The sequence below is a fragment of the Falco naumanni genome, chromosome 6 (assembly GCF_017639655.2).
Source record: "Falco naumanni isolate bFalNau1 chromosome 6, bFalNau1.pat, whole genome shotgun sequence".
In the NCBI taxonomy this organism is placed as follows: Eukaryota; Metazoa; Chordata; class Aves; order Falconiformes; family Falconidae; genus Falco; species Falco naumanni.
Genome location: NC_054059.1, coordinates 15,256,529 through 15,283,350, shown reverse-complemented (window position 1 = coordinate 15,283,350; position 26,822 = coordinate 15,256,529). Strand labels below are relative to the sequence as shown.

General features: G+C 35.4%; 1 protein-coding gene across 1 annotated transcript in view; it reads right to left on the bottom strand.

Moving 5' to 3' along the window:
• EYS (eyes shut homolog) overlaps window positions 1-26,822 on the bottom strand; it is an 867,458-nt gene that overhangs the window by 760,342 nt on the left and 80,294 nt on the right. Inside the window, exons 6-8 of the mRNA XM_040598785.1 lie at window positions 21,165-21,324; window positions 4,654-4,758; window positions 3,671-3,810 (exon numbers count right to left, since the gene is read on the bottom strand). Of these exons, the coding sequence (XP_040454719.1) occupies window positions 3,671-3,810; window positions 4,654-4,758; window positions 21,165-21,324 (405 nt within the window). The remainder of the gene's footprint in view (window positions 1-3,670; window positions 3,811-4,653; window positions 4,759-21,164; window positions 21,325-26,822) is intronic.

Genomic DNA, 26,822 nt, shown 5'->3' with positions numbered 1-26,822 from the left:
AGGCCCACAAGCCTCTTTTTATGTGTAAACTCATTAAACAGATAGACAAAAATACACACACACAAACTGTTTTCATGAAGGCATTTTAAAATCTGTTTAAATCAAATGATCAATGCAGTATTTGGAATATGTCAGAACTGCAAAGTCAGCCTCTAATCTGAAAGTCAAGCATCACATCATGTCAAATGCATCACAAACAACAGAGATTTGCTCGAGAGAGCTATTTGCCCATAAAACCGTAAAGTTAACCGGGAAAGCCATACTGAAATTTTTCTAGCTTTTAAGATCTTTTAAGTGTTTTTTCAAACTCCTAATACATCAAGCTCACAGAAAACAATATGAGTGTCGATACTTTATTTATATCAGTCTTACATGATTTATCTAATTGCCTTACTTTTACTGTATAAACTTGCACAGTGTGTAAAGGATGAGGACGAGCATAAAAGTGGCAGCTGCTCTAAACACTAAGTGTGCATTAGGCACATGGATACTTTAATTCAGAAGGCTGGAATTATGATCCTCACTGCAAATGTAACAGGGTAGCTTGGGATCATTTGGCTCATAAAAAGAGGAAATAACTTCCAAGTAAATTATGCAAGTAGAGCTCAATAATCCTGTTGGACACAACTTCAGTACCATAAAGGTGTAGATAGACACTGATAAGACTTTTGAGAGATGGTTCTGTTCCTAAGTTGTATGGGAATTTTTTTAACAAACCAAACTGATGTCCACTAAGTATGTCTGTTTATATTTTAAAACTGAAAATAGAATTAAAAAAAAAATGAAAAGTACTTTTAAATACCTATGACTCCTTTTATAAAAGAATAACTATTGGCTCACATCTTGAAGTTCCCATACTTACTGCTACAATTTCAAATATTTTCCTATGAAATGCTAAAGGAACCTATGATTTTGTGAGCTTGCTGACAGAATTTTGAAATACTATTTTTTTTGCTGGAAGCAATAAAACTGCTCAATAGGGCTTAGTCACAGCCACTAAAAATAATCACACTACTTAGGATACCTCCACATTTGTGATTGATTGGGTCACATGTGGGCTTTTGAAATTAATAGCCTCTTCAGGGATGTTGTGGAATTCCCATCTCTGGAAGCCTTCAAGATGTGATTGAACAGGGTGCTAGACTCCCCCTAGGCTCACCTAGGCTCACTTTCCCACAAAATGTTGGACTAGATGCTCTTTCAAGATCCTTTCCAACGCAAGTTGTTCTGTGATTCTATGGTTCCACTACGGTTATTTGCTATTACCAATACTTGTATCATTCCCTATGAAGTCCTGTTAATAAAAGTAATGGGGTTTGTAACATACATACTATATTCAAATGTACTGGGATATTTTCTGAATTTCTTTGGATATCTTCATGAATAGGTGAGAGAAGAAAAGATATTATAGTATGAAGTGATTAAATTTGGTCTTGTTGGAAGTCATTAATTTAAAGATGCCAAAATTTTGATTTTTTTGGAGGCCCTTCATAATTCCAGGTACAGGGCAAGCAAGCTTTATCCTGTATAGAAGGTTAAGATTAGATTTTGAAATCTGAAGGAAGGTATGTCCTGTTTTAAAATGTTCACATTTCCTTTTTATATTTATTTTAAAATAAATAATAGTTAAAATAATATTAAAAACAACCTTAATGAGTGGTTTCAAACGATGTTTATCAATATGGTGATAGGTGCTTTATGTATAAAAAAATATAAAAATATATATCTTTCAAAGTGTTGCTCTTGGAAAATAAAAAAATACACAACCAAAACGCCAACACATTAATTTCATTATACGTTTATATAGAGATAAAAGAACCCTAATGATATAAACTTACTTTCTGTTTATTAAGAAAATATTTAAAATATTAATATTAATTCCAGTCTATTCTGCTGAATACACATAGGTAAAGCAGTTCAGCATAACTAAGGCACCATTGGAAATGGAAAATAAATGAAATAATACAAAAATACATACTAACTTTCCACCCATAAAGAATAAATAAGAATTAAATGCATAATTATGAAATTTACTGAATAATATAAAACTTTATTTTCAAGTTATTACTTACACTCCTTTAAAATGTATTAAGATATTAATTTGTTTGAATAAAGCTTTTATTTTTTTCCAGTAAGAAAATTATATTACTTTAATGATCTGTAGGCTAAGAAAAAAGTAAAGCCCAAATATATCAGTCCTTTATTTTAGTTTGTATTCCCTTTCCCATTAGAAAATCTGATTATTCACATTATGATCAAATTGTTTCTCATACAGTGAGTTTATATAGACTCATATATATATTATTTTTTCCCCACATGACAACATTTATGATGGTCTATGAAACGTTTGTATCAATAAATTAAATGTGTCTGAGGGGTTTTAAGCAAATATTACCGTAAAATGTTTTACTAGCTCCCATCAGCATCCTTGGCACACCATCACTTCCCATCCTAACTAGCTATAATGATTATTGCATCATTATGGTGTTATGCCATGTACAATAAATTTGCACTCAGAATGACACTTTAAATCATAAAAATGTTAAAATTTACCAGATGCTGAACAATTTAAATACAAACCTTTGAGCCAGTGAGCATTTCAGTGTTACATTTCATATTCATTGGTGAGTGTGTACCCATGGACTTCAAAGTGACATAAATGTTGATTGTTTCTTTGTAAACACATTGTCTGCTCTGCATATTATATTTTTATGGTGAATATATTTCAATAAAAGAATTGATTAAGTCTTTGAAACACTGGTGATCAGTTTGAGTAGCTGTTTGAAAGGGCTATATAACATTGTGTACATAGCTTTTAAAATATCTATAGTAATAAAAAGTGCAATGAGATTTTACTTTATCCCATATCGAAATCATAGTAACTCAAGGGCCTGGTTTTGTTGTCCACCCTGATGTGAATTAATCCTACCTAAACAAGTAATTTAATTGAAAAAGTCACTAAAGGGAAGTGAGAAGGACACAGCAAATACATTACTTAAAGGCATCTGGGTACACAATGGATGTTATTCTGGCCTAAGTATTGTTAATGTCTAACTTAAAGATTTCTAGATTACTTTGTATGTACAAAAATCAAATTCATTAGTATATTCTGTGAGCATTTAAGAACAACTTGCAAGGAGAATTTTTATTTTTTCTAACTGTATTTTCAGCTCTCATTAAAGTGTAGTTAATTTTGCTTTAGTTTTTTTTGTTGTTCATTACGATCTTCATTTTTGTTTTTAACGGAAATAAAGCCTTTGTCATTCTTTCTGTGTATTGGTGTAGTACCATCAGCCTTCTCTCTAGTATATTTTAAACAAATCAGACTCTTCAAGGAACTTTTGATTTAAGTTCCTACAAGTTTCACAACATAGCAGCACCTAATAGGGGACAGAAGGAGACCTCAGTGAGTAAACCTACAAAGAACAAGAAAGGAAGAGACCAGATATTACACTGTTTATCAGACACTGACATTACTACTCACATCATGCACTTTCGGGTGTGCATGTTACACAGGAAAGAGAAAGGTTAATAAGAGAATATATCAAAAGTGTGTACTGTGTTTAGGAAACCCATGGGAAATGGGTTCCTTCATCATCAGCTCACTGCTCTTAGAATAACTTGTTTGATTTCTCAAAAACACTGGGGGGAATATATAACTTTATCCTACCTCTGTGTTTCCAATACATGGTGATAAACATGTGTAATTAAATCCATGAGATTTATCCATACACAGTGCTCCTGGGGCACAGCTTATATTGTAGAATAGGCAGGCATCAATATCCAGTTCACATCTTTCACCTTCAAAACCTGCACCACAAAGAGAATGTTTAATCACAGTTCATTCAGAATATTGACATTACTTCTGTTCAGGGTGTTAGCTGTTAACACTATTCCACCAGAGTAATTTGCCAGTTTTATTTGCTAAACAAAGTGAGAAAGTGGAAATCTTCATAAAAATGTTCACTGCATATATTGAGGCATATTTCTATTTTTATGTTGCTATTTCTTACTGTACTGGGTCTGGCTGAGCCCCACAGCAGCCCCCATAGCTCTGTGCTTGTGTTGGTATCTAGAAAGGTGCTGATAACACACCGGGTGTTTGGCTGCTGCTGAGCAGCGCTCGCACAGCACCAAGGCTGTCTCTGCCTCTCCAACCTCCCCCCTCTCACCAGTAGGCTGGGGGTGGCAAGATCTTGGGAGGGGACACAGCCAGGACAGCTGACCTGAAGTGACCAACGGGATATTCCATAGCGTATGATGTCTGCTCAGAGATAAAAGCTAAGATAAAGCAGGAGGAATGGGAGTTATTCGTTATTTACAATGTTTGTCTTCCAGAGCAACCACTACACGTACTGAAGCCCTGCTTCCCAGGAAGCAGTCAAACATCACCTGCCGATGAGAAGGAGAGAATGTCTTTTGTTTTCCTTTGCTTCCATGTGTGTGACTTTTGCTATTGCTTCATTAAACTGCCTTTATCTTGACCTACAAGGGTTTTTTAATCTAGTTTTCTCCCCTCCTTGTTCTGCTGAGGAGGAGAGTGATAGCGCAGCTTGCTGGGCACCTGGCATCCATCCAAGGTCAACACCTAAATATTTGGATTACTTTTTCTTTGTTCTGTTTAGAAAATAGAATAAATTTCCAATGACTCACCTATAGGGCAAATGCACTTAAAATGATTTTCATAGTCAACACATGTTCCTCCATTTTCACATGAATTGGAACCACAATTATTAATTTTCACCTCGCAGAATTCTCCTGGATTTAAGAAAAAAAATAATCCTAAAAAATCTAAGAACTAATATCATGTTTTTTAAAAAAACACCATGAACCATATTAGCAATATTGTTAAAAAAACTATTGCTTTAAATAATCTTTCTGAAATAATGGTTATAATTTAAAGACCTTGTGTAAGTTTCCAGACTCCTTTCTCTCTGTTATTAAAAAAAAATAAAAATAACTCAGGGTCTTTAAAAAAAGGTCAAAATGAACCCTTTAGGCATTAAAAAAACAATTTTAGATGAGATCAAAATAGGGATACAGAGCTTAAGAGAGAGGATTTTCACTAGAAATAATTACCCGAAATGGAGATAATACCTTTGCATTTTCCTCTATTTTTTTACTGCTGCATGAGTCAACCCTGATTTCTACTCAAGACTTCTGATTCTTTTCTGTATATATTTCTTTATGTCGTTTCTGGCTCCATTTTGGCTAGGAGAAAGCTAGTCCACATTTGTCTGAGGTAACCTTTAGTGTCATTCCACTGAACAATTTCTTGCTCATTTAGCTGAAGACTTTTTTTTACCCCAACAGAAAGAAACAATTGAACTTGTAACCAGATAACCGGACAGTTCTAAAAAGGACGAACTGAAGAGAAATATATCTCTGGCAATGTCATAAATGTCAATAAGGAAGACTTCAGCTTTACCGTTAGTCTTGGAAAACACGGTGATTTGACAAAAAAGAAAACACATTAAAGTTTTCTCCTTCTTTTTGGTACTGAAAATATAATGAATTCATGTAAAGGTTCTAGAGATTTTCTTTCTTGTTATTGGCTTGCTGTTGTTCCTTTTTCCGTTACCATTTTTTGTTTTTAATTTATTATTTGTACAGCAGAAGTTGAGTAGTTTTTGTTTTCCAATTTTAGAAAAGATAAAGAATAGACAAATGAAAAGTAAAGCAGTCTTTACTGCTGAGAAATCTAGAAGAAGGTGAAGAAGTTTTGACAAGTTTTGAAGAGGAAAATTTCAGAAAAGAAAATAAAGGTAGATTACTGATGTCTTTACCATGGACTTGCTAGTAATCAGTGTTACTTCAATCAGTGGCTTAGTGGGAAAAAACTGAAAAACTGTACAGGAGAAAAATGTTTGGGAGGGATACACAAGAAATTGGGAAAATTTCTTTAATCAAACAATATGTTCTATGAAATGTGCCAAAAGCTAGTATTCTATTTGAAATTCTTCATATGGAAAAAAAAAAAAGGTATAATTTTGCTTCAAATAATGAAAATATTTTAAAATTTTTATTGAGCTCTCCTTTTGATCTAAAGCCAGAGGCATCAGAACAACAAGAGCTAATAGCATAAAATTTGTGTTTCAGCAAAACATTTCTTCCAATTTCCTTCAATTTAGTCCATTCCTAATACAAAACACTTAAGCTTTGACAAATGTATACTGTTTCTTTTTAATAAGCTGGAAAGGAGTGTCAAACTGAGACCTAAAACCTGCTTTTTATGGACTTCTATAAATGTAAAGAGGAATATACTTAGTAAGGCCTTAATGCTGTGATTTGTTGGCCAGATATGTCTGTGTTGTGCCAACAGGTGCTGAACCACATGTACAGTCTCATGTATTTAGAGAGAGGTTGGCCAGCAGACTGTACAGCCTTTCAGTCTTGATTTTGCTCCTTTATTCCTCAGCCAAAAATAGCACAGTATTAACATATCAATTTTTCAAAAGCCAGGAATATATTTTACTGTAAGTTATGAAGCTTACTGAGTTATAAATACTTGTTTAAACTATATTATTACTGTAAAATTTAAATAATACAGAAAATAGGAAATTTGATACTTCTGTTTATTATTCTAATATAATATGTAATGTTACACGCGCAACTATGGAGAATTTGACCTTCCATTTACAAGACTCACTTTGTATTGATACTAAAGGTAACTATATATATTTGTATCTCTGGGGAGTTACCATCATAATTAATACTTTTAGAAAGGCACGCCATGAACCAGGACAAGAGTTATTAACTGTAGCTTTCTATAATGTTTGTTGACAAAAAAAAATACAAAAAAAAAATACATATTTCATTTGTAAAATCAACTGAACTGATTTGCTACACAACCCTACACAATGCTACAGGCTTGGGGAAGAGAAAAGGACCTGGGGGTGCTGGTCGATAGCCAGCTGAAGATGAGCCAGCAGTGTGCCCAGGTGGCCAAGAAGGCCAACAGCATCCTGGCTGGTATCCAAAACACTGTGGCCAGCAGGATATGGGAAGCGATAGTCCTCCTGTACTCAGCACTGGTGAGGCTGCACCTCAAATCCTGTGTTCAGGTTTGGGCCCTCACTGCAAGAGGGACACTGAGGTGCTGGAGTGTGTCCAGAGAAGAGCAATGAAGCTGGTGAAGGGTCTGGAGCACAAGGCTTATGGGGAGCAGCTGAGGAAACTGGAGTTGTTTAGCCTGGAGAAAAGGAGTCTCAGGAAGGACGTAATTGCTCTCTACAACTACCTGAACGGAGGCTGTAGGCAGGTGGGGGTAGGTCTCTTCTCCCAGGTAACAAGTGACATAGGAGAGGAAATGGCCTCAAGCTGCACCAGGGGAGCTTTAGGTTGGGTATTAGGAAAAATTTATTCACTGAGGCATTGGAACAGGCTGCCCATGGAGGTGGTGGAATCACCATCCCTGAAAATGTTTAAAAAATACGTAGAAGTGTTTTTTAGAGTCATGGTTTAGTGATGGACTTGGCAGTCCTGGTTTAATGGTTGGACTTGATGATCTCAAAGGTCTTTTCCAACCTAAAGGATTATATGATTCTATGAATGTAATGAAGAAGTTGCTATCTCCTAGAAAATGAGAGGGTTTTCTCCTTTTTTTCTTAATGAGTTCTGGAAAGAAAATGGTGGGGGGTGGGGGTGGGGGGTGAAGCTGGAAATAAGCTTCATCTTAGTATGTATTTTGGGTCCATTTTTTTATATATATTCATAAGGGTGGAATTGTCTTGTCCAAGAAACCCTTAAGAGAAAATATTAGTACAATCTAACAGGCTTCAAGGATTATTTTGCTATAAATCTGAAATTCTTATAGTGGCTGTATCCTTTAAGCAAATTCTAAAACTTTTCCCTGCAACAATGGGGTGAAGAGAATCTAGTAACTCCGAACTGTTATAAAAATTATTAGAATCTGAATACTGCTGAGAAATGCATAATTTATGATATTAAGATCTGATTAAGTGTTAAATGGATGTCAGGAGAGATCTCCATAGTAATCCACTTAGCTTTTAATGAGTAATTATGACTTCATAGTGAGTGAGGGTTGAATAATTGAGAAAAGCAATACTTAGAGAACTCAAGCAAGATTTCTGTGTGCAATTAAGCATGTTATTCTTCTATCAGGAATAAATTCAACAGGTACAGGAACAAAGGAAAAAATAAATTATACAACATTAGAGTGAGGGGAAATAATTTGATTAAAGAGTTTACTGTTGTACTGTTTCTTTTTTATTGTGACCTTATGCATTTTTTACCTAAACACGTATTCTTACAAGTTAAATTGTTCAATTACAAATTCTATGGCCAAGATGTCAGTGAAATAAAGTGTCACCACAAGCAGGTACAAACTAAGTTTATGCATGAACATCACAAAATATTTTTTTACTGCAAGTGTGACCAAGCACTAGAACAGGTTGCCCAGAGAGGTGGTGGAGTCTCCATCCTTGGAGGTATTGAAAAGCCGTCTGGACGTGCTCCTGGGCAACCAGCTCCAGGGCACTCTGCTTGAGCAAGGGAGTCGGACAAAGTGACCTCTAGAGGTCCTTTCAACCTCAAGTATTCTGTGATACTGTGGTTCTATGATTCATAAAATCATAGAATATCTCAAGTTGGAAGGGACCCATAAAGACCATCAAGTCCAACTCCTTGCTTCTCACAGGACTACCTAAAAATAAACCATATGACTAATAGCATTGTCCAGACAGTTCTCGAACTCTGACAGGCTTGGTACTCTGACCATTTCCCTGGGCAGCCTGTTCCAGTGACCAATCACCCTCTCAGTGAATAATCTTTTCCTAATGTCCAGTCTGAACTTCCGCTGACACAGCTTCATTTTATTTCCTCGTGTCCTATTGTTGGTCATCAGGAAGAGGAGATCAACACTTGCCATTCCACTGCCCTCTCTTGAAGAAATTGTAAACTGTGATGAGGTCACCCCTCAGCCTTCTCCAATCTGAACAAACCAAATGACCTCAGCTGCTGCTTGTAAGTCTTGCCCTTCAGGTCTTTCACCACCTTGGCTGCCCTCTTATGGACACACTCTAATAGTCTGATGTCCTTCTTATACTGAGGTGCCCAATATTGCACACGATACTAGAGGTGGAGTTGTACCAGTGCAATGCAGAGCGGGACAATCACTGTTGTCAACCAGCCAGCTATGTTGTGCTTGATGCACCCCATGACACAGCTGGCCCTTTTTGTCACCAGGGCACACTGTTAAATCATATTCAAATTGCAATCAACCCAGACCCCCAGATCTCTTTCCAAAGGGCTTCTCTGCAGTCTCTTGTCCCTTAGTTTGTACATATAACCAGCACTGCCTTGTCCCAGGAGGAGAATTTGGGAATTCTGTACATTTCAGTTCTTGAAGATATAGTTGTCATTTAAGTTTTTTCCCGCTAAGGACCTCACCAGCTTACTATGACATTTCAAAGATGATAGTGACCTGAAAATGGGATTGTTCAGCACCCTTTGGCATGCCTTTTCTGGTCCCATGGACATTACTCCTAATAGTGTCTTCCTCTACTGTGGGTAATGCTACATTCCCAGACTTTGTCTTCTGCTAGGCTCAAGGAACTGGAAACCACCTGAGCACACACCTGTGAATACTGAGGCATAAAAAAGAATTTACTTTACATTGTACATAATGCCCCATTGAGGAGAGGGCCCTTATTTTCTTGCTAGTTTTATCTCCATCTGAGCTTTAGCTTTTATAACTCCATCCATGCACACTCAGGTAAGGTCTCTATATTCTTCTCAAGCAGGTCATCCCACTTCCATATTCCATGTACTATGGCATGAGGTATTTACATTAGCATACCAAACACTAAAGAATGTACTATGCTTTTCATGTGTGTTTGTTAGCTTGTAATTCATGATGCTCTAAAGCAACTACACAGTTCTGGGTTTGGTACCAGCCAGCTAAGAAACAGAGAAACTAGCATACTTATGACTGTACCTGATTATAAGCTTGCCAGTGCACTTAAACAAGTAATAACAAATAACCAAATACAGGTGATAGTCATCTAAGAATTTGAAAGGAACTAAAATACGACACTGCTGAAGTACCATCAGTGGCATGTGACCAATCATTTAAATTGACTTTGGGACCAGAAGGAAAGGTGGCAAATACAATACAAATTCTAATAGGAAGCATGATGAGTTTTACCATGTAGCCCTGCAGTGCAATATTGCCACTGCTGGCTTTAGGCCATAAGCTTTGCACTGAATTCGTGAGGACTTAGGACTGAGGCTCATCAGGCTTGGTCTGTTCTTCCTGCAGTGATGTTTAACTTTGCTGTGACAAGTGTGACAGCAGTTTTTTCTTCTAATTTGCTTTACTTTTGTTTATCTTTGTATGCTACAACCATAGTTTTATGTAGATAGCAGTAACAAGTAGTTATTCTGTGTAGGATGACATTTTCAACTCTAGTGCAATGCTGCAAAGAAAGACAGGGCTTGTACAATAGCAGAGGCCTTGAGAAGTGGAGACACAGGATGTGATGTGAGGAGCACAGGCATGTGATGATAAGAGATGGGGAATAGTTTTAGCACTGGAGACCCCACAGTTATAAACAACTCACCAGTGGTCAGTTAAAGAATGCAGACCTGGCTCTGGAAAAAAAAAAATCATCTTAAGGGTAAGAAAAAGAAAAAATAAATGGTATTTAATATACGTTAGAGCTACCATAAAAAGTAAATTCAGATACAGAAGTGCAGCCCAATGAAGAAAAGGTGTAAAAGCATTTTAGCAGACGTAGAGAAATTACTCCAAGTAAATCCTAGAGGGATGAAGAAGAAACCACAAATATGAACATCATATTCCTCCCTGTGAAGGGCTGTGGATTCTGTAACACTGCCCCCAACAACACCACTGTGAAACCACTGACCTTAAGACCCAGAGGAGGGAAAAGGGTGAGTATAATGTCATAAAAAAGGGCAGAAACTAAAAATTGTGGGAGTCCCAATTTAAATTGCATTTCTATTAATTTTCTGTAGTGATTAGATCAGACCTAATAATTAGTATATATTTAACTTCTATGTTATATTACCGGTACATTCGTGGCTTTACCTGTATATAAGGTGTGCTTCTCCCTTGCCCATAACCAAGATTTTGAGCATAACAGAATCAGAGATGTATGTACCAGTAAGTCTGATTTTACCAAATTACGTTCTGAAGGTTGTTATAAAGAATATAGTACCATGTTGCCTTTCATATTGCAGAGTGTAGAAAAGTAAACACTTCTAATAAGAGTGTTTCATTTTTAATTGACCCAAACATTTTAAGCCCTGAAATCAGAATTTGCATTCTTTAGGACTGTAGCTGTGCTTGTAGTTAGTAGAGATATTTTTAGTTTTATGTGAACTGCTTTGGTCTATTTTTGCACTTCTGCTCTCAATTTAATATTATCACTTCTTTTTGCAGAAACTATGTAAGAGCAACCAGTGTGCTAATAAAGAGTACATAAAGAAAATCTACACTAAGCATTTCTAATTCCTTATTTTATATGGCAACAAGGTTATCAAACAAAGTATATTACATGGCCTAACACTTTTCTTCAGTGCACAAGTACTGGAACTACATCATAATTCTGGTTTTGTTTTGTTTGTTGTTTTTTTTTTTTCTTTCTCTAAAATGAAAGTAATTACAGCAAATTACGACTTAAGAGTATATTTTTCTATTTTCTGTTTTTGAATGTGGTTATGACACCCAATTAGATTTAATGCATATATGCACACATATGCATACACAAACATACACAGAGACCCATTACTCTTTGACCCTTTAAACCAAGAAGCTAGGAGGAAAATAAAAAAAAAATATTCTTTGGCAAGGCGTGGGCAGTTAAGATTCAGCTCCTGAAATGTGGCCCTTTACATCCATGATATTGCATTTACAGGCCATTAAAACTTCTTAATTTTGAAGTGTGGTTTGTTTCATCTTGAACTCCATGTCCAAAATAGGTCAGATTATTGGAGTCTTTAAAATTCTCAATTGTTTCCACAGAACCTGCAGAGCACAGAGTGACAAGCCTTGTATGAACATTTACATTGTAGGCAGTAGCCATGATTTATCCACTTCCAGGAACTTTACATTTAATTATTTCAAAAGAAAATAAATCCATTTACAGCAATCTTTATTGGACCCACCAGAAGTTGGAAAATAGGTTTTCTGAGTATTTCCTCATTTTTATTTGGCATTGTGTAGAACTGTGCAGTTAATATATCCTTATTATAGCCTACATGAAAAATCTGTCTTTAATAAAGTAGTTATCAGAAATAGTAAAATGAAGAATTATTTAAGATTAACATACATAGTTTTTCAGTCCTTTTAAAATAAAATTTAATTGTATATGGATAAAAAAATATCATCTTGACTCTAAAACTAAACTTAAAAAACAGGAACAGATAATTCATCCTGTTGGAGAGATTTTTTCTATACGTGGGTTGAGATGCTTACAACTGGATAAACTCCACTGTTGATGGAACCTGTTTAGTCTAAATTTTTACGTTTTAGATTGCTAAAGATACATCATACCAAATCAGTTCATTCATTGACTATCACTTCCTCTATCCCAATATTTAATAAAAATAATAATAAAATAAAAAGAATCCTACAGTTATCTGAAATGGCAGTTGGCTTCAGAATGCCCATATTTATCTATAGTAGTAGTTAGAAAAAAATCTAGGAATATTATTTTTATCAAAATTTGCAGGTTTAATAATTTCTCACTTAATTCCAAAATTTTTTATATCTCCATTTTAGTATGGTGTTTCACAAATCCCTGTAAAGATGACTAATTCTTCTGAGAGGAAGGGATTCTAGAAAGTAAACTCCAGGTAAACCCTCCTCACAAATGTGATATTCATAATTTTCTAATGACACAGCTTTTCTAATTAAGATCGAAAGGGAATAATTTCCATTAATTCCTGAAAAACAAGAATTTACTGGGGTTGGAGATAACAGTTCTGAGATTAGAACTCATCATTTACTAAATTTGATTGGGTGAAAGATAGGCACATTTACACCACACAGTGGACCAATGTGCTAGACAGCTATTTCTCTTCTGAGAAAAGCAACATAACCTTTTTAACATAGTGGTACATGTCCCAGTAAGTGAGTCTAGCCAAAGTAAAACACTTAAGTTCACTAAATACTGTCCCAGCTTCATAGACTAAGGGGATCCAAACTTTAATACAAACATTTTCCAGTTCAAGTGAACATGAGTATGCTTATTCTCAAATTTCACAGCTAACATTTTTTCATTTACATGGAAGTGGATATAAAACTCTGAAAAGATCAAAACAACTTCCATTGTCACGATCAGCTTATGACTTAACCCCATTGTCAACTGCTGCCATGAATTACAAACACGGACACATAGTCTCAAGTGTTAAATATGCAGTTGAAGTTTCTCCTTCTCCTGGTTTAGAATGAAAGGAATCATTCAAGGACTTTTAGGAGTAGTCCTTGCTGAAAGTTTATCTCTGACTGTTGTTTTAGCACAGAGTCTTTTAGCTGAGCTACTTTTTTTACAGAATGTCTTTAAATTTGTTTGAGATGTATTTTATTAACCTTGGCTCTTAAATGAACTCATTATTCTGGAACATACAATCTGACTTTTTACCATCTAATAGATTATCTGTCCTTTCTCTTAGGTTCCTCCAGGATTTAGCTGGAAACCTGACCTTAAAGATTCAGCCCTTGGCAATGTCTTTTGTAGACATCTCTTTCAAATAGTCTCTTACTTTGTTGTCCGGGGATTGTTTGTTTGTTTTGTTGCCAGTCAACATGCCCTTCATATGTCTCACTAAAAAAAAATAAATATGGTTCATAAAAACACCCCAGGATACTAGAAGAATATTCAAAACATTTTTCATGCCTGAACAGAGAAATTTCCTCTAGATTTATACCCTTTCACTCTTTAGAACTATTCCTTGTCTGAAGAGAATCAGTCAATCATCACATGTGAAATATGAAGAAATCCAGCAAAACCTCTCAGAGCCACTCAAAGAGAGAGGGAACCTTTCAGAATGTGCATGATACCTGGCCTGGGTAAACACCACCATCCTTGCAGGTTCCTCTGGCCTTTGGAAGAGGCATCAATGACAGACATGGAGTTCCAGAAAACTGATGGGTTTTTAATAATTTTACAAAAGAATTCCTTGACAAGTTGACTCTAATTAATTAGATACAAGAATTGATATACAAGGATTAACAGGATGAGATGGGCTATAAACTTGGAGTAAAGATGGATGTCAGTGTACTGGGATGGTAGCCAAAATGTGGGGGGTGCCACAAAGACTGATCATACAATCATAGAATAGTTTGGGCTGGAATGAACCTTTAAAGGTCACCTAGATCAGGTTGCTAAGAGCCCTGCTGAGTTTGAAAGCCTGAATGTTTCCAAGGATGGGGTATCTACCACCTCTCTGGGCAACCTGTTCCAGTGTTTCGCAACTCTAATAATAAAAAATACTTCCCTTATATCTAGTCTAAATCTACCCTCTTTTAGTTTGAACCCATTATCCCTTGTCCTATTGCTATAAGTCCTGCTAAAAAGTCTCTTCCCATCTTTCTTATATACCCCCTTTAAGTACTGAAAGACTTCAGTGAGGTGTGCCCGGAGCCTTCTCTTCTCTAGGCTGAACAACTGCAACTCACTCAGCCAGTCTTCATAGGAGAGGTGTTCCATCTCTCTAATAATTTTTGTGGCCATCCTCTGGACCTGCTCTAACAGGTCTATGTCTTTCCTGTGATGAGGGCTCCAGAGATAGATGCAATACTCGAACTGATGTTAGTTTTAATGTTATTAATGATCTGGCAAATAAAGTAAACAAAAATTTAATCACATATAGAGTTTATACTAAATTGGTGGCAAATACAGAGGAGAAAGGTATAATACAAAAAGATATAAAGAAGTCAAATAGTTTGAAGGAACATGTTTTAGAAGTGAGATATGTCTCAGGAAATGGAAATTGAAGCAAGTATATTTCAGAAAAAGAAAATTAAACCTGAACTATTCAGAGAAAGAGTCCCAGAATGAAGACCAAAGTATAGAAGTTGTTGCTGAATGTAAGTTTCCAATGTAATACACGTTAAAAAGCAAGCGGATAGGTGCATGTGAAGATGGTTTATGCCACAGGAAAACCATAAATCAGTAACAGATATCAGTAACATAGGTGAATCTATCCTTTAAGTCTGTCACATAATAGTATTGTATACAGTATTTCAACAGAATGTATTTTTCTTTGGTTTTTTTGTGATATCTTTTTTAGCAGGAACAACTACTGAACATAAAGGTTGAGGAAGAGCGTAAGAAAGTCTTGAAGATTTAGTTCATGTGTTAGCATAATTCTAGCTTCAGTGGAGATACAGTGGACTGTGTTAGCTAATTATGTGGTATATTGTGTCAGAAAAAGTAAGCAATACATGGTTAAACATAATTATCCATACTTTAAAGAGGAAAGTTAATATTCAGGTTGGTATATAACACTGTGGTGGATTGGTTTAGTTGAACGTAGTAAAACAAGCAACTGTTTTTCTTAGTCATGTTTTCTACACAGTTCCATTCATGATAACTTCTTCAGAAACACTAAATCTTAACTTGAATGCTTGCACTATACAGAAAGACTTCAGGAGCTAAAAGATGTAAGACTAAAGCCTTCTAAAGAAAGAGAGCTACAAAGGTCAGCCGCGAAGCAGCTACTAAGTCTACCTGATAGTGTTCACCTCTTCAATGCATTTTCTATTTTTAAACATCTACACTATATTTACATCTGTGCTACATATTTTATTATGTTTTAAATGCATTGTGATAGGTGATTTTACAGTGCTGTAGACAATTTCTGTGCTTAGGTAAGATCTGAAATGCTGTACTTGGCTGAGCTAATCAACACAGGCTCAGCTGAGAAGCAGAAATGTCTCTGGTTACTATGGATCATTAACTTTTTAAACCACTTCAAACAACTTGTTCTGAAGGCTTTTTGACTGAATTTACATAAAAGGCATACTTACCTTCTGTCTCTTATTGATGATTTGATGATATTTTTTGGAGGTAATATATAATATTTGAATGTATGCTATCTCTCAGCTGCCTCTCAGAATGCTTAAAGAAAGCTGCTAATTCCTAGTTTTTCTTGTCACTTGCAGCAGATTTATACATTGGGTAACGAGAATGAATAATGCACTGGTGTTCTCCTTGAGAGGCTTATGAAACTATCCATGGAAAAAAGACCTTAGATTCTTTATAGATTTTACTCTGAATGAGCAAAAAGGAAAATACAGACAATGATAGCTGTAAAGCCAGAAGCGACAGACAACCTAAAGCAAATCAGCAGTTTTGGAAACTCCATGACCTTAAATTTGGGAGTTAATTGCCTTAATTAAATGAGCCATGGTAGGCTGCTAGAAAGTGGAAAGCAGAAGAAAGTGGTAGAGATGTTTATTTTGTATACACCTGACTTTGAGGACAGACTTCCATGTAAACACACTGTGATTAGGAAACACTCCCACTATGTCTCAGAAACTGATACTTTTAAAATATCAGTCAGTGATGTAGAACATGACTCTGGTCGGAGCTCTGGTCTAAAAGTCCCAGAAAGTAAAACATCAAGGGCTTTGTATTTTGCATTAAAAAAAACCAAAACAAACCAAAACAAAACCAAACAAACAACAACAACAAAAAAACCCAAAACAAAACCAACAACAAAACCAAACAAACAAAAAAAACCACCAAAACTTTGACAGAGGTGGGGAAAGTAATTTTTGGAGTTCAAGAGCAGATGTAGCCAACTACCGTATTTCATATACCAAGTTTTAAGCCTGTCTTTCTGTTGAGAACTTAATTATTAGCAATCCATAGACATTGACACTATATATGCTTCTTAACTACAGCATCTTTAAGTTAACCATGTAATATATAATTATTCTTGATGGACAAAAATGCTATCAAAATTCTTTCTTATTCATATGGGCCATATATATTCACTGTACAGTGACTTAAACCAGAAACTCAAATATTAAGAAATATGAATATGTTAATAAATATCCCCATGCATTGGGAACATTTTGTTCCATGTTAAAAGCAGCCAAAACTTAAATACTGATATTACATTTCTCTTTGAAATATTAGGTAAAAAATTTTAACAGTCTTTTGTCTTTCCATGCAGTTGCTGCATGCCAAAAAAAAAAAAGAAAAAAAAAAAAAAAGTATTTCCAGCATGAAAGTTTCAGCAGTCTTAATATTTCTGGTGGAAATAGAGACCTAAGAAAAATTGTTGACTTAAAAGGTGGCAGTCTGCTTGGAGTTCCCACAATAATGATACAACATCAGACATCAGCTCTTGCTTAGTGTTCTAGATTTTATCTGCTTCAAATTAAATATTATGCTAATATGGTTTCATGTGTTTTTATTTTTTGATGCTTACTTCTCTATCCTTTTGTCTTGAATACTACAGTAGAATGCCCAGGATGAAGTGAAACTGTTGTGTTTTTGTGTGATTCAGCTTGCTAGCTTTTTAGGTGAGAGGTCTTTGTAAGGATCCTTGCCCTAGCTAGAACCATTTGTCTTTCACCTTAACTAATGCTATTTAGCCACACCTTCTAAAAGGCACCTTAAACAGCAGGAAAGATTTCTAGACATCTGCTGGAGAGTATTAGTGATTGAATTACTTTGGTTGTTACTTTTGCTTTCTGACAGTTATCACTGAAAGCTCTTTAACAGAAAATTTAATCCTCTGCAAAGCAGCTAGCTGTTCCTTTTTTCTTCTTTTAATAAAGATAACTATTCCAAATTCCTCTAGTAATACTTAACAAGTGACTTCTTTTATTCCATTATTTCAGTCCATTGTCATTGATGTTTGGGATCTGTGTGCACTAATACTTTCTCTTTCAAAGGTGACAAAAATAATAACACATTAAGTGCAATGAACAAAGCTTAAAATGACAGCAGAGACATAAACTGCTGTGTTAATTCCAGTGCCACTCCCGTGATATAGGGACCTCCCATGATGCTATAAAAATTCCTTTATCAGCTCACCTTTAGTGCAGCGAATAGAGCAGTGGAAGAAATTTTATTGCTCTTTTTACCTGTTTGAGTTTTGAGACTTATAAGACTTCCACTGTACTTCAACACAAAATAGAGACCTTCCCTAAATATTCTGGGGATGGCTGAACACCTGTCTGCTAAGAGGAAGTGGTGAATTAATTCCTCATTTTGATTTCCATATGTGCACAGCTTTTGCTTTACCTATTACATTGTTTTTATCTCAACTTTTGTAATTTTTCTTACTTTTGCTGTTCCAGTTCTCTCCCCCATCCCACTGTGAGAGAGTAATCGACAAGCTGTGTGGGGCTTAGCTGCCCACCAGGGTTAAAACATGTCACCACTGTATTCTGGAGAACAAAAAAAAATTAAATGTGGATTTGACCAGAGAGAGGGCTTAAATTAGGCCACGTCATTGTTTTGTTCACTAGTATAAATGTTGTCTTAACTAGATTGTGAAAGATATAGGAACTCTTGTACCCTGTATCTTCTCTTGGACATCAGCTATTATGTCACCAGAATACTTTCTACAGAACACTGTTTCAAATCACCTACATAGTTCAATAGTGCAAGCTTCATCCAAGTCTGTTTACATTCATTTTGCATGTACCTGTAAAAACTAGCAGCCCTGTCTCAACTCAATAAAACAATAAAAGAAAGAGAAAGGAGTCTGAAGATGAGGAAAAAATATGTGATTGAAGTACTACTTTAAGTTCTGGTTGGTGAGTTTGCTTGGGGTGCATTTAATTTTGGCATCAGTAACATGATTTTAATTAAAGGACTTTTCTATGAACTAAATAAGGTGTCTAACATGGCAAATCAATTCTTGCCAATATGATTGCTCTACACACAAGGAAAGATAGTAATTAATTAAAGGAAGCTTCTTCAAGGACAGTTGCTCTACTGTGCAAAACCTGAGAAACGGCTGACATGGACTATTTCATTTCAATGTCATAAGCCATATTACTTACATGCACTGTTGTAGATGCAAAGGTTTTTATCCACTTTCAGACAAAAGAAAAAGCAAGAGGAAAATGAAGAACTAACTGTAGAAGGAAACTGAAAGCTCAAAAGTCATGCCATTGATTTACAAACGTAACTATACTTTATAACCTTTTTACTCTCTCCTTTATGCATTTAAACCAAATGCATATTTTTTGAGTCAGCTATCCAAAATGTATAAGCAGAAATAAGAAATATAGTTTTAAATTACATGTACGTATATATGTTAAGCTTCTACAAGGTTTCATTAAAAAGTATGAAAACAAAATTAAATGTTTTTCTTACTTTTTAAAACAAAGTTCTGCTTTTCATAGCTGAGAGTGTTCCATTATGTCATACTTTGTTTTCCCCAAGATAAGTCTACTCCAAATATGATTTAAATGTTAATGCAAAGGCTGCAGCTGTAGTGTTTACAATTTATAAACATAATTAATAACAATTAGATGTGAAACTGTAATAGCCTTTCTGGTTGCAGATGCTATTTAATTCAGAGTCAAGTAAACATGCCGAAATTGCCACTGCATTGTCCTTCCCTCTGTCCCTTCCCAAACACATAAATGAAACAATAAACAGGTATAAATTAAAAATGCTGTGGAACAAGCATGAAGTAACTGAATCTAAAATTAGAAAGAATTAAAAAAATAATCTATTACAATATGAAGAAGCTCTTACAATGAGATCCCACAAAGGAAAGAATCTAGACCTTATCATAAGATGTCTCTGAATACTGAAGTCAATTCCACTTAAACTCAGTCATAACACAGTGTTTAGTAAGGTTAGATTTTATTAAATACATACATTTATTGCCATTTACTATGGCCTGTCAGACTTTTGTTTCATGATTATGTTGTACAGTAGAGACCTTACTATTATATAAAAAAACTTTAAGTACTGTGGTCAAATGTTACTTTTATTAACAAACCCATATTTTTAGTTTTCACACCAATAAAAATAACCCAAGATTAGACTGAAAAAAGAAAACTGTACAGGTGGTAAGGTGCAAGTGAAAAGAGAGATTGATAGTTACAGCTCTCTGGGATATGACTCTATGATTTCTTTTTCAGGGTTAGTAGATTTACAGTCTGTTTCCTGCTTGTGTATTGCAAGCATTTCTTTAGACTAATTTAATTTTTGTACTTCAGGCAATAGATATTAATTTTCTGTCTTTGAATTGGTTATTTTTAAAAATCCTTTAATCTTTTTGGTACTTATCTTTAAATTGATATGCATATGGCTAATATATGTTTCCTTAATGTTACCTAAAACGGCAGTGAATCATATTCAATACTTCTTTTTCAATGCCCCCTCTAACCAAAGATTACTGAAAGATTGTAGAGTCCAGCTTACATAGGCTTCTATTAAAAAGGGTAAGGATGGGGGACAAAATAGAAATTGTTTTCGTTGTCAGCTAAAACTCAATGTGGTTAATCAAAACTATTTTTCCAGGCTTCTTTTGTAGCCAATTGAAACAGAACGACTCCTGAAGTAAGTGTCAACCACTAACAAAAATCTAGCACAGGTGGTCTTCATTCCCCCCTGAAAACACTCACTGACAATACATAGAGCCTTGAAGACTTGTTTACTAGGACTTCGTACTTTAGACTTCTAAAGTCAGGTAAAGTGAAACAGATAATCCCACTTCAAATTAAGTTGCATAAATTATTGGTGGCCCACCAAGAAATTAAAAGAGGAGGTGGGATTCAGCTCAGAAGGATAACTAAAGTTATCTGAGCTAATACAGGCTGATGCATACTAACAAACTCTCTGGTCACCCTTGCTTTCATTAGTCAGATCTTCAGGAACTATAATGAGAAGGCAGATATCTAGCTCACATGCAGAACTTCCACATGTAGACATACACGTAATCCCTTAAACTGAAGCTGAAGCCTGCTCTAGGTCTATTCTTACTATAAGCTTAATTGGAAGCTTCAAAAGTAACCTATTAAGTTTGATTTAGATTTTGTAGGTATCACAGCAGAGAGCAGAAAATGCAGAGATGTGATTACTCCTCTGAATACTTTCATATTCCTTATTTTTGAAAAGTCAGCCTTCCTGTACTTGAATATTTAAAAGAAAAAGAAACCACTATCTTTACATAATTTGTATATGCCTTACCTGTGAAATCACGAGGGCACAAACACTGAAACAAAGGTTGCTTTCTCAGCTGGCTCACATCAATGCAGGCTGCTCCATTAGAACAACTATTTGGGTAAATTAAGCATGCATTTTCAACAAGTTGGCAAAATTCTCCTGTCCATCCAGGTGCGCAGAGGCACTAGATATAACAAACACACAAAGAAACAATTTTTTTTTAGAAAAATATTTATCAGAGAGAAAACATAAAAAGAAAATTAAATGTGAAAGTTTGTAGAAATGTCTTTGGATCTTGTATTTTAGTACTGAGTAAAAGTACAGTAAAATGTAGAGTGTTACATCCAGCTAAGACTATTCTTCATACCTGTATTGGCATGATAACATGGTTGAGAGAGGCAGAACTCATCTACAATGTCTGTTGAAAAAATGTGGGAAAATAGGACGCATGAGTAGGAGGAAACAAACACAGCTGCCAACCCATAATGAGAAAACATAATATGGAGTTTCTGTTATACATTCTGACCCTACTGTTAACTAAAATAAATAAAAATAACTTCTTCAGAGGAAAGGGGAAGATTTGAAGCTATTTATTTAAGTTTTTGAGTAAAGGCTAGAGCTGCTTAAAAAAAATATATACTTCTGGAACAATGGAGATATCTTTGGTAATCTTCACACATTACGTGTTGTTTGGGTTGGGACAATGACAATACAATCGTAACTCATTAAGCAAAGAGTTTCATTTACAAAAAAATAGAACTGAAACATCAAATGTAACATTATTCTGTTACAATAGAATTATTATTATTACATTATTATGACAGAAACATGTTGGCAAAGCCTTTTTACTTCAATGTCTTTCAAGGACATTAGAAACCATTTTTTAAAACCATTTAAAAAATTGGAAGAAACTAGTTTTAACCATAAACGAAAAATAAATAACACTGAAAATACTCTATTGGAATACAAGCTTACATTCACTTCTCGAAAGAGTTCTGTGAAACCTATAAATTCCAAGTACTATGATCAGGATATTATTAATAGTAGCTTGCCTTGAATCCAATTATAAGGTCAATAAAACAATATAGCCAACAGTAGCATAAAAGTAATTTAGAACACTGTGAGTGTATAGCCAGACACAAAGTATAAGCATTTTGCATGAGTATGTGTACAATGTGACCACAAAAGGGACAGATCTGGTGTAGCTGCACACCATACAAGTGACAAAAAGTTGCCTAAGGACAAGGTTAGTGGTAAGGTATGTCATACAGGTAGGACATATTGCTGAATACAGAAGAAGAATGACTGGCAAAACACCAAAAAGCCCCGAGTCAAGTAATATGAGGAGGACACTCTCCTTTTTTAGGGGGGGTGTGTGGGTGTAAAATAGCATAAACCATCGAATACTAAGAGGAAGGATGGAGAAAAAGGAAGACAAGCTTCACTTCAGTAATGACTTCTCTCATCAAAGAGCTCATGAGACAGATTACCTTGACCTTGAACTAAGACTTGACTTGAACTAAGAACCACCGGGGACCATAGCTACAGCACTAACTCTATAGTGTCAGCTCCACAGTATTGTATGATTCACAGATAATATAGAATGTGTTATAGCATAACAGTATGTAGACATAGTGAAAATGACTAATAATATGTAAAAACTATTAGCATGAATTCTGCTGTTTATGAATTAATTCAGTAAAATTTTGTTTTACAGTTTATAACTGGCCTGATCTATCAGTATTCTAAACATTCCCATTACAGTGATCTTTGATTCCCTACCTGATATACATGTTGTAAAGATGAACAGTATTCAGGTGGCCAAGGGAAGCCTTTAGGAGAACTGCAGTGATGGGAATCCCACATTGCAAATCTCTGAGATGAACTAATAAACAGCAGCTAGCTAAATCAGACTGTCCTCTCCTGAGCGACCAAATGTAAGAGGAGTATGATATGCAACAGAGTTAATGTGACTTACCTTCCCAGGGCCTGGAAGAACATAATGCTCTCCAGGAGCTGTATATAATTTAGTCCCTATTTTCTGAATTCTTGTCCCTGCATCCCTCTGTTGTGACAATCCCCATACACAACTCTGCTGTTTCCTGACGTCTTTCCCCTTAGTCTGCAGAAACACCTGCTATTACCTCTGTACTGTCCTTTTCCTTGACATTGTTCGGTTAAATTTGACACCATTATAAAAATGTAAAAACAAGGTGGCATGTTTTAGTAACTGTATCTATCCTTTGTCATTTAGTATACAAAGCTTCCCCCCAACAAAACCATAAACCAATAAACCTATAAAAATACAATTTATTCTGGATGTCACTATATATTACATTCATAGAATACTAGAATAATTTAGGTTGAGAGAGACCTTTGAAGGTCAGTCATACAGTCCTACTCCTTGCTCAGAGCAGGTCAATTTTAAAGTCCAAGCTGGTCACTCAGGATCTTGTCTGGTTGAGGTCTAAATATCTAAAAGAATGGTAATTCCACAGTCTTTCTAGGCAACTTGTTGCAGTGCTTAATTACATTCACACTACAGTGTGAACAATTTCTTCTTAATACCTGGTCAGAATTTCACTTGTTGCAACTTTTTGCCAGTTGTCTCACACTCCATTTCTGTGCACTTCTGAGAAAAGTTTGGCTCTCTCTTGTTTATGATCACCCAGTAGAGACCAGAAGAAAAGAACTGCATCTCCATTCAGCTTTGTTTTCAAGGCTAAACAAACCCAGATCCTCAGCCTTTACTCATACATCATGTGCTGCAATCCTTTCACAATGTTAATGACTTTCTGCCGGACTTGATCCAATTCTGTCAAAGATTTGTTTCTGGTTTTGGTTGTTTTTTTTTTTTTTTTTTTTTGTACATTGAAGCCCAACCTCACACACAGTACTCTAGGGGTGGCCTCGCAGGTGCTGAACAGAAGGGACTAATGACTTCACTTTATCTGCTGGCTATGCTTTCGCTAATTCAAGCCAGTATTAGATTAAGCTAGCCTTTATCACCTGATTGTATTGATCCCCTCCCTCATCTTCTCTAGATACGTCCTGTTGAGCCCTTTGGGCATACATAAATACTCTCTTTGCCTAAGTAGTTCCTAGTTTGGCATTTCTTTATTATTGATAGTGCTTCTTTCTTCTAAATTTTGCCACTCAGCACAGGGACTTGGGAAACTTGAAAGCAGAAGATGCAAGCAAAAACCAGAGCAAAGGCACTGAATGCCAGCCACCTTACTCAGCAGTGGGCTTACATTACCCTTGGTCTCATTTTTTTCTGCTGCTATACCTATAAAAAATGGGATTTATAAGGTAGCTTCTCCTTTATGATTGCTTTTCAAGAGCACAGTATTTATTTGGAAATTGTCACTGTCTACACTCAACCCTTTATCTACTCAGGAACTAAACATTGCTATTTACTGTATTTTCTTTCTTTAAATATCTTACTGAGTCCATTCTGCAAGAAAGAGTTTCTTCAGCTAAGTTCACTTAAGTTTAACCTCTTCCTAGTGGATATATGTTCACTTAAAAAATCTGTCCTCAGAGACTGAACTGTTCTGAAAACTACATTTACTTTTCATTGAGCAAAGTGGCTTTTCTGCACCTGGGGTGAAACATATTACTGGCAAGACAGCATTCAGGAATTAAATCACTATTTCCAGAGTACACCTGAATTGTTTTGAGGATAATTAAAGGACAAGTCTTTGGGATGCTTAAGCCAGCACTTTCCACCAACATTTAGTCATATTTTTAAGCTGAACTGAAATAAACCCAACAGCATACTGAGTAGCTTGTATGGGGCTATGGTTTAGATTTGTGCTGGAAACAGTGTTAATAATACAGGGATGTTTTAGTCACTGCTGAGCAGTGCTTGCATAGACTCAAGGAATTTTCCACTTCTCACCTCACCCCACCACCAAGTAGGCTGGAGTGGCACAAAAAGTTGGGAGGGGACACATCCAGGACAGCTGACCCCAACTGACCAAAGGGATATCCCATACTATATGATGCTGTACTCAACAAGAAGAGCTGCAGGGAAGGAGGAGGTCATGGGGATGTTCAGAGTTACAACATTTGTCTTCCCAAGTAACTGTTATGTGGTATGGAGCCCTGCTTTCCTGGAGATGGATGAACACCTGCCTGCTGATGGGAAGTAGTGACTGAATTCCTTGTTTTGCTTTGCTTTGCTTGTGCATGTGGTTTTCGCTTTCTGTATTAAACTATCTTTATTTTGACCCAGGAGTTTTCTCACATTTACTGATCTTATTCTTTCCCCCATCCCACTGGAGGGGGGTGAGCAAGCAGCTGTGTGGTGCCTAGTTGCCAGCTGGGGTTAAACCATGACACATGCCCATTCCTTGAATTTTTTCATGAGAGATGGGAAAAGAACTTATTTCAATGTTACACAAGGTTGTTGGTTCCATATTACTAAATACATATTTTCCTATAAAAGGTGTAGGGTTGAGGAACCAGCTTTTACATACACAGTGCAAATGTGTAAAGGTGCAATGGTCTTACACAGTACTGAGTTGTTAAAAAATTATAAAATATGGGGACTGGTGGCAGGGGGAGCTCACCTTTTCTACTATTAACCATTATGATTCAGCTGATAGGAAAGGTACCTCTTGTATTTATAGTGAAAATCTAGATTATTCTCTTTCCATTTCTGTTGTCTAAAACTCATATTGTTTGTTTCTTTCACATCTCAAAATCATCTGTTTTTTCTCTGCAAACAATTCATAGAAATGCATTGTATTTGATCAATAAAAAACAATACTTCATACTGATCATATAGCATGTCTTTCACTGTAATATTTATCAGTTTTGTGTATTTTATTTTTCATAATTTTTGCTGGCTTATGCTTTTTTAATGTGTTAAAATGACTATGTCATCTTCCCAGAAGCTTTGATTTTAAATGCCCATTCTTATTGGTTATTTCTGGTGTATTTTACTGTCACATTTGTTAATATGCTATTGTAGTAGATCAATTAAGACACATTGTACAAAGATATGTAAAGGTATTACATGATCAGAGCTTTAACTAAATATTTTTTGTTTTAATTATTAATGTAAAGCAGGATATTTAGTTTATTACATGAAGATTTCTACTGTTCATTAACTTCTGTACTGTTCAGAGAACCTTAACAGCACATATAAAATGTACCTAGGGTGCTTTGGTGCTGTTTTTTTCAATAGAATAAGAAAAGCAGGAAAAGGTTGTTTCAATAAAGTTCAAATTAAATATTGAAGAAGCAGAAAACTGTATAGGACATTTAAAAATTTACATGAACTCTTCCGTAGAATTACTGCTACTGTGTGGAAGAAAATGAACTAATTAACTTGTGCAAAACTGGCCTGTAATTGAATTATTTGACTTTGAACTACTGTTGTTTGAACAATCAGCTGGGAACATTAGGGGAGACTCTTTTATTTTATTTTTTTTCTGGAAAAGACAATAATTTATTTTATATGTTGTACATAAGTTGCATCTGAGAACAGTAGAATTTGCAGTACCAATTTTCATTGCTTCTAGCATTGCTAGTAGAGCTGTTATAAATATTCATAAAAATTTTATCACTCCAACCAACTGCTTTAATATATTGTATGGCAAATATATTAAATATTTGTTTCCTTATGGCTTTTTTATACTCAGAAAACAACTGTTGATTGATATAGCATAG